Here is a 9537-nt window from a genome sequence, read left to right on the forward strand (position 1 = left end):
GAGTGTGAAACACACCAAATGGACAAGTACGTTGGCATATGATGAAATGAACAATGAAATGATGAAACCCTGGGAGGGTTAAGTAAGAGTGTGAAACTCACTAAATGTCCAAGTGCATTAGCATATGATGAAAAGAACATTCATGTAATAAGGGATGAGTAATTATGAAGAACAAATGTGTGAAAGTTAATGAATGTGGTGATAACCTGATAAGAGGCTAATGTGAAAGAGGAGAGCAATCTGAAATGAGCCTAAGTAAATGTTACCAAAACGTACTCACCTATGAGAGTGTAAAGTTAATGAAAAGACCACACTCTATGAATACTCTAATGAAAATATTGATATCAACATACACTTAATACTAATGATGAGATGAGAAATCATGTATTGAGATATGATGTCCTCATACTAGAAACCAGCTTCCATGACGTATGAGTTGAATGTAATGGAACTTTATACTGAACACCGATAGACTATATATGAGCGGTGATGCCTTCTTTCGGGAAGGGCGGAGGTTCACGTAACTCTCATAAGATGAGACTGTCCATCATTGCCGGGTATGGGTCTCCTTACATATACTAGTCTTCGAACCTATACTGCCAATATAGGGATCTGGCGGGGTTCAATTCCCATGTACGCTAGCATGTTTTGGGTCACTTTGGCCGGTGATTCCACCTCTTTTCAGTGTGAAGAAGACACTGGATTTCATGATGCTCACATGATCTATATCGGTCAAAGTTAATGTTCCTTATGAATGAATGAGGCCAGCCTCAAATGATGTACACAATGAAATGAATGATACAAAAGGTGTTAGAATAGGATAATCAAGAGGTGAGCTAGCCCTAAGTAATGACACTAGGTCATTCTTGATCATTGCACAGCAAACCCGATGAAAGTCTTACACTACATCCTAGGTATAGCTGGTGTTCACACTAGCCTATGAACGAAATGAAGTGAAGTACATATGAATGAAGCATACTCTGTGTTTGCTAATGACGGATCCATAGTTGAATTCCCATATGTTGATCCCTCATTTTGGAAAGTCTTAATGTCAAGTTCGTGATTCCAAGGTCTCATGGTGTATGAATGAATGATATGAAATATGTTAGGTGCAACATGCAAAACGATATATGCTATGTGTAAGATGTTATGTGTTGTGTGCAATATGATAAGTATGATGATTCATGTTACTCTCATGGAATGACTTTCCTAATCCATATTTGGAAAGCTCACTAACTTTCCTAATTTCATTTTGACAAGTCCACTGACTTGAAAAATCATATTCATGTTGTTAGGAAAGAGATGTTCTTGCTCATGCAGGTACAGGTGGACACTAGAGCTTACAGGTTGACGTTGCAGCTATCCGGACGTGGAGCTTTCATCCGGACTTGGAAGGCCCTCATGATTTCGAGGATGTCTACCATTATTATCTAGCATAGATGTAGGCTATAACTAGTGGAGCATGTTTCACTAGTGTTTCTTTCCACTTTTGTTCAGAATTTGTATTGGTGCCATTTTGAAAAAAATACGTTTACTAAAATTATGATCTGATTCTTTCATTTGATTATATCTTTATTAGATGGTTTATTTCTGAACGCCTATGATGTCAAGTAGTATGTATACATGTATGTTAAGAAACAAAAAATTTCAAATTTTCCGCTAAAATTAACCTAGATGAAGTAAGGATGACGTAAGAAGGCTTTTCTACGACCTCTGAGAGGTCGACGACGCCGGTCTCGTCTGCGGTCTAGATTTAAGTCGTGACAATAAATACTTGTAAAAACCTCATTTTTGGGGTTAGACTCTTGGATATTTTCTTGTTTAATTATTCTAAGTTTTGAATTTTGGTATTGTGTGAAAATTTCTTTATTTTCCGGAATCGTATGTTGCAAGTATTTGATTAATTCAAGTAATTTTCTGGATTTTCTTCAATCTCATCAAACCTAGCTAAAATAACAATTCTCGAATAGTGTTTTGCATTTATTCATAATTCTTTTGTTTAGAAGTATTTTTAATTAGTGCATGCGTTTGAACTCGTTTTATTGCTACTTGTTTGACCAAGGAGGTAGATAATAAGAAAAGAATTATTAACGTAGATTTAGTATACTCTATATAATAAGCTAGTGTCGGTTGGTGTGAAGTAACAACTAAGCCAAAAACTTATTATGATGTTTAATATGAGGTAAAGGTAAGGTTTATTAAAACATACACACGTAGCCGGACCAAGGTGCAGAGTGAAATTTCCTTGTTGCTGGATCAAAGAATTAGAGATACATAACTTACCACTTTGCAGGTAAGATACTAGGAAATGATTGTTATAGCTAGAATTACCGCGTTATGAACTTGTGGGGAACACTTAAGCCTAGTTACTCTCATTACTTGATAAAAATCAAATCTTTGAACCTGTTACTTATTTACTTAGAAATAGCTAATTACATTTATTGCTTAAAACCCCCCTTTTTGCTACTTATTTCTTGGAAAGGACTTGACTAAATAGAAGTAATAATAGGTTAAAGTTAAGTCTAAATAATTTTCCTCGTGAGATCGACCCCAACCTCATAGTTGGGTTCTTTACTTGATACGACTGCTTATACTTCTTTTCGAGAAGTAAATTTGAGTGTATCAAATTTTGGCGCCGCTACCAGGGAAAGTGGATTTTAGATTAACTGTAAGCTTATTACCAAAGTTAAGTGAACATTTTCATGATTTTACTTTTATCCTTGTTTTTTTGTCTCTTGCAGATCTAACTTCTGTGTATGCCAAGTATGCGGGGTAGAGGAGAACCCATACTCTCACCCGACCCCTAACTAGAGTGTACACTGCGCAAAATGAATTGAAATTTGGGTATTCTCAATGAAGATCACAACTCAAAACTTCCACCACCGGTTGATGCTCATGATCAATCATTATCTGAAAATCGTAGGGAAGGTAAAATACGGAGGCAACCTCCCACTCCACGCCCTCAAGAGTATTATAGGGGATATGATAATATTACTGACTTTGACAGGCCACTTGTCTTGCCTCCCCTACCACACGGCCATACTTTCGTGGTAACTAGTAGTCTGATGCAAATGCTAACTGCTAGAGGTTTGTTTTCAGGGCTACCTTCAGAGGATTCACATGCTCGCATCGCCAAGGTGAGGTCGGTGTGCATGAGTTGTGTAGGTAGGCATGATTTGAATATGGATGTAGTAGGGTTGAAAGTTTTTCTACTCTCATTGGTGAGAGAGGCCGGTATATGGTTTATCGAGCTCCCTATGACTCAATCTATACTTGGAATCAATTTAGGGATGTGTTCTTAGCACATTACTACCCGGTGTCTAAGAAGCTAAACCACAAAGATAGGGTGAACAACTTTGTGTCACTATCGGGAGAATCAGTTAGTAGTTCTTGGGATAGGTTCACCTCGTTCTTGAGAAGTGTCCCCAATCACTGCATCGATGATGAGTTACTGAAAGAATACTTCTATCAGGGACAGGTTGATAATAATAAAGTAGTACTGGATACGATAGCAGGTGGTTCTTATGGGGAGTGTCATTATGCTGAGATTGCTGAGAAGTTGGAAAGAATCTCCCAATATATTAAAGCTTGGAGCACTAGGAAGTCAGATACTGGGAGAAACACTTTTGTAGTGCAATCTACACACAACCCAACCACAGATGAGATTCATGAAGAAATGACTCAAATGAAAACTGAGCTTGGGTTGGTGTTGAAACAAGTCACTGGGTGCAAAAAAGGTAAATATGGTGAACTACTTGTCTAGACCCCCACTGTCGACTGATGAGTATTACTATGAGGAGAACTTTTATGCTCTAAATTAGCAGACGGAGAGTTTTCGATCAAACGCCCAAGGCTCCAATCAGGAGAAATGGCGCCAAGGTCAAAGAAATTAAGGTCGAAACTATGGTAATTACAATCGAGAGGGTCATTATCTCTGAGATGGGAATTACAACTGCGTCAACAACTTCAAGAAAGGTAAATATGGTAACAGAAATGATAGAAGTGGGCCCTATGTTCCACCTCAAAATCATGAAGTTGCTCCTAGGAATGGTAAAAGTAGTATGGCGCAAGTTGAGGATATGTTGTAGAAAATGATGAGCAGGTTTGATGCTAGTGATGAGCACACTAAAGACTTGAGGAGTAACTTAGCGAGTATTTGGCAAAAAGTTAATGCACATGCAATCTTGATCAAGCATCTTGAGTTGCAAATAGACCAATTGTCTTCGACTGTGAACCCACACCTACCGAGCACTCTTCCTAGCAATACTGTCCAAAATCCAAAAATGATAGACATTGTATGGCAGTCACAACTCGAGGTGGTAAGAAAATCATTGACCCACCGATACCGTCTAGTGTAGAAAATGTTGTTAGAGGCGATGATGAGGTAGTGGGGGTTAGTGGTGAGTTAAAAGACAAAACGGGAAAAGAAGCTGAGGTACCCCAAAAGGTGACCTCTATGCCTAGACGACCATCTCCATTCCCACAGAGGTTAGTGAAAAATACCAAGGATGGTAAATATCGGTGTTTTATCACTATGCTCAAACAACTTTCCAGCAATGTCCCTTTGATAGATGGTCTTGAACAAATGCCCGGTTATGCCAAGTTCATGAAAGATATGGTCACTAAGAAAAGATCGATCAGTTTTGAGGATGATGATAGAATGCATCATTGTAGTGCTATTGCTACAAGGTATTTAGTGCAAAAGAAAGAAGATCTGGGTGCCTTCACTATTCGATGTACAATAGGGTTGTTACACTTTGCAAAAGCATTATGTGATCTTGGGGCAAATATAAATCCTATGCCTTTTTTTATTTACAAGATGTTGGGTTTGGGTAACCCAAAGCCCACTGCGATGCGGCTACTGATGGCCGATCAAACGGTGAAGAGCCCTATTGGGATACTTCACGATGTGTTAGTAAATGTGGCGTCATTTATATTTTCGGCTGATTTTGTGATTCTGGATTGTGAAGTTGATTTTAAGGTGCTTAGTATTCTTGGGAGCCCACTCCTTGCTACCGGTAGAGCCTTGGTTGATATGGAGAAAGGGCAAATGAAATTTTAGTTGAAAAATGAAGAAGTGACTTTCAACGTTTGGAAGTCCATGAGGCAGAGTGGTGAGATCCAATCGGTATCTGCCATATCTTACAGGGTTAAAAAGTCATATGAGGTACAAATAGAAGAGTGTTTGGGTGTAGAAACACTAGCGGTAGTGATCATTAATTTTGATAGTGATTGTATTGAAGAGTATGCGTCATTGGTCGCGACACATGATCAAGGTGATATTCGATTTAAACCAAAGTTGGAGTTAGATATGAATCATCGCGATTCTCCACCCGTGATACTATCTATAGAGAAGGCTCCAAAAGTAGAACTTAAGGCTCTACCACCTTATTTGAGGTATATATTCTTGGGGAAATGTTACATGTTGCCGGTAAATATTGTATCAGATTTGAATGTTCATCAACTTGAGAGTTTGGTGGAGGTGTTAAAAAGGTTCAAAAGAGCTATTCGGTGGACTATTGGGACATTATTGGGATACCTCCCGGGATTTGTTCACATAAAATCCAACTCATGCGCGATCATAAGCCGAGTATTGAGAACTAGAGACGTTTAAATCCACCTATGAAAGAGGTGTTGAAGAAGGAAATCATTAAGTGGTTGGATGCTAGAGTGATATATCCAATCGCCGATAGTAGTTGGGTATGCCCTGTTCAGTGTGTAGCTAAAAAGGGGGGAACGAATGTGGTCCCAATGAGAAAAATGAGCTTGTTCTGATTAGGCCGGTGACTAGATGGAGGTTATGTATGGGTTACCTGAAATTAAAAACATGGACCGAGAAGGACCATTTTCCTATGACCATTATGGATCAAATGATAGATTGACTTGTAGGAAAGGGGTGGTACTATTTTCTTGATGGTTATTCGGGTTATAATCATATTTCTATTACACTGGAAGATCAAGAAAACCACTTTTACTTGTCCTTATAGGTCCTTTACATTCATGAGAATGCAGTTTGGGTTATGTCATGCACCAGCCACATTTCAGAGATGTATAATGTTAATATTCTCTGATATGGTGGAAGACACTATTGAGATGTTTATGGATGATTTTTCTATGGTTGGTGACTTCTTTGAGCGGTGTTTGAGTCATTTGTCCGAGGTTTCTAAGAGGAGTGCTTCATGGTGAAAGAAGGTATTCTATTGGGTCATCGCATTTCAGAGAAAGTTATAGAGGTTGATTGAGCTAAAGTTGAGGTGATCGAGCGACTTCCTCCACCTATCTCTGTAAAAGGTGTGGAAAGTTTTCTTGGGCATACAGAATTTTATCGGAGTTTCATCAAGGATTTTTCAAAGATTGCACATCTTTTGTGCAAGTTGCTTGAGAAACAGTGTAATTTTCATTTTGATGAATCTTGTCTTAAGGCGTTTGGTGAGTTGAAGGAAAATTTGGTGTCTGCACCTATCATCATTTCTCCGGATCAAAGCAAGCCTTTTCAGGTGATGTGTGATGCAAGTGAAGTTTCTCTTGGTGTGGTATTGGGACAAAAAAGGGACAAAAACCTTCATCCCATTTACTATGCTAGTAAAGCCCTTAATGAAGCCCATAAGAACTATACCGTGACTGAACAAGAGCTCCTTGCAGTAGTCTTTGCTTTTGAGAAGTTTTGATCCTATTTGCTTGGCACTAGAGTTATAGTGCATACTGATCATTCTGCTTTGAGATATTTGATGAGAAAGAAGGATGCAAAACCGAGGTTGATTCGTTGGGTATTGCTATTGCAAGAATTTGACATTGAGGTCAAAGATTGAAATGGACCGAAAATTAAGTTGCTGATCACTTGTCCCAATTAGAAGATAAAGCAATGAGAGAGTTGTGTGAAAAGTCTGATATTGATGATACTTTCCCTGATGAGCATGTATTGGCTTCTTTCCAAGACTAGATTCCATGGTTCGCAGATTTTGGGAATTATCTGGCTAGTGATATCGTCCCACAAGACTTTTCCTTTCATCAAAGGAAAAAGTTCATATATGATGTGAAAAAATTCTTTTGGGATGAGCCATACTTATATAGGAGTTGTGCTGATTGGCTTATTCAGCATTGTGTATCGGAAGTTGAGATGTTGAGTGTTTTGGAGGCATGCCATTCTTCACCTGCAGGTGGGCATCATAGTGGTATTCGGCCTGCTCACAAGATCTTGCAATGTGGATACTATTGGCCAACCATCCACCAAGATGTTCATGAGTTCACCAAGGCATGTGAAATATTCCAAAGATATGGTAGCATTTCGCTAAAGGAAGAGCTCCTTCTAAATCCCATTCTTGTGATTGAGTTGTTTGATGTGTGGGGAACATTGACTTTATGGTCCCTTTTGTAAGTTCTCATGGGATGAAGTACATTCTTTTTGCAGTCGATTATGTTTCTAAATAGGTGGAAGCTATTGTACTCGCGAATAATGAAGGGAAGAGTGTCACCGCGTTCTTGAAAAAGAACATATTTCCTGATTCGGCACCCCAAGGGCTATTATCAGTGATGGGGGATCTCACTTTTGCAACAAGCTATTTATGGGATTATTGGAAAACTATGGGGTTCGCCATAATGTGGCCACTCCTTAACATCCTCAAACTAATGGGCAAGTTGAGGTATCAAATAAAGAGATTAAGCAAATTTTGGAAAAACAGTGAAAAATAATAAAATGAATTGGTCAACGAGGCTTGACGATGCTCTTTGGGCCTACCGAACAGCATAAAATACTCCCATATCTATGCCCTCATACCAACTTGTATATGGGAAGGCTTGTCACTCAACGGTTGAATTAGAGCATAAGGCTATCTAGGTATGAAGAAGTTGAAAATGAATTAGAATGAGGCTACGGAACAGAGGTTAAATGGGTTGAATGAGCTTGATGAATTTATCTTGAAGGCATACGAAAGTTCAGGCCTATATAAAGAAAAGATGAAGAAGTACCATGACACAAAGATTTAGAAGCGCGATTTTTTGGTTAGGGATTTGGTGCTTTTGTTCAATTCTAGGTTGCATTTGTTTTCGGGAAAACTAAAGTCCAAATGGACTGGTCCCTATTTGATCACCCAACTATTCCCTCATGGTGCGGTTGAGTTGGAGAGCAAGGAGGGTGTGAGGTTCAAGGTGAACGGGAAGCGAATCAAAACATATCTAGGGCATGTTGTACCGGCGTAAGAAGTGATTAAGGCATACCATCTTGATGAAATCTGAGTAATCAAGAGTCCTACGTCGTGCCGCAATGTTAAATCAAGCGCTGATTGGAAGGCAACCCAATATGTATCCTCTAGCCAACTATAGATTTTTCACGATATTCTAGGATTAGTTGCATTATTTTTCCTTTTATTACTTATGTCACATCTTAATGTTCCTTTATTTTTCTTTAAAAGTGTTGGCTTGAGCATAGATTATGGTTCGTGTCCAAAAAGTTTCTAGAAAATAAAAAAATACTAGCTTAATGGGTGTTAAATGTGCAAGTATCGAATCACCAGAAATCTACAGAAAATTGGTCTGCTGCACCCATCGATGGAACCATCGACGGACTATCGTGTCATCGACGGACGGTCGGTTGGATAAGTGATGCCCAACTATGTCTTTCAAATTTTCCAAGTTAGGGCACCCTGATGGACTCCCATGACAAACTGTCGACCCTGTTACGGTTCGTCGACGGGGAATTGTCGAGTCCTTACCCCCTGACCCGACCCAACCCGTCCGGCTGAATATTAAAGTTTTAAACCTTTAAAGTTCCCACCTCTTCACATAACCCCTCATAACCATTTCTCTCGTCATTTCCTAACATTTCTCCCCACTTCATCACCATTAACTCCCATTCCCTCTCCATCTTTTGATTTCCCACATTTTCCCTAGATTCCCACAGTCCGTTTCTCTCCCAAATTCTCCCATTTTCTTTGGTTCCTTTATCGTTCGGTGTTCATGGTGGTTGTTACCGATATTCAACTACTATAGTTCGTATTCTTCTTCCTCTACTCTAGTTATCAGGTATGTTCTTCTGATCTGTGAATTAACTATCGTTAATTTTTATTGTTTTCTAATTAAACTTGTTGTCTTACTGTGTGGGTCTCCAATTTTGGACCCTTATTGCATGCTAGAAATCACACTCGTAGTCCTAAGTTCCCGTAGAACACTGAAATTAAAAAGGAATAAGTGTTTTTTAAAAAATTCATGCCCTACGAATGACGGGATGCTAGGTAAATATTTAGTAAACTTAGGCTTCTTAGAGTACTTCAAATTAGTATGATATGGTATCCAAGTTTGGCTGCAAAATTATGTTCCCTGAAGTTCAGTACGAGACCCCGTCGATGGACTGTTGGTCCCTCGATGGACCATTATTGGGTTCCATCAACCCTACCTTCCCTAGTTTACTCTAAGTGTACCTCAAAGGACGCATGTGACGGTTCGTCCTGCACAACCGTCGACACTGTCAGATTCTTTGTTTCTAAAGTTTTCAAATTTTTGTCTTAAATATCCCTCGATGGACCCCTATTATGGACCGTCCTG

The 9537-nt window shown here is 39.1% G+C and overlaps 1 protein-coding gene across 1 annotated transcript; it reads left to right on the plus strand.

Moving 5' to 3' along the window:
* Positions 1–3238: 3238 nt before the first annotated feature.
* Positions 3239–5062, plus strand: LOC138344572 (uncharacterized). The gene is made up of 2 exons (XM_069294717.1): positions 3239–3737; positions 4305–5062. The coding sequence occupies exons 1-2, from the start codon at positions 3239–3241 to the stop codon at positions 5060–5062; spliced, it is 1257 nt and encodes a 418-aa protein (XP_069150818.1).
* Positions 5063–9537: the final 4475 nt, after the last annotated feature.

This window comes from Solanum lycopersicum, chromosome 1, assembly GCF_036512215.1.
Source record: "Solanum lycopersicum chromosome 1, SLM_r2.1".
NCBI classification, from domain to species: Eukaryota; Viridiplantae; Streptophyta; class Magnoliopsida; order Solanales; family Solanaceae; genus Solanum; species Solanum lycopersicum.

Coding starts and splice junctions, on each gene's coding strand:
- LOC138344572 (XM_069294717.1), top strand. CDS start 3,239: ATGGTTTATCGAGCTCCCTATGACTCAATCTATACTTGGAATCAATTT. Junction 3,738..4,304: donor AGTCACTGGGTGCAAAAAAG/GTAAATATGGTG, acceptor ATTGTATGGCAG/TCACAACTCGAGGTGGTAAG.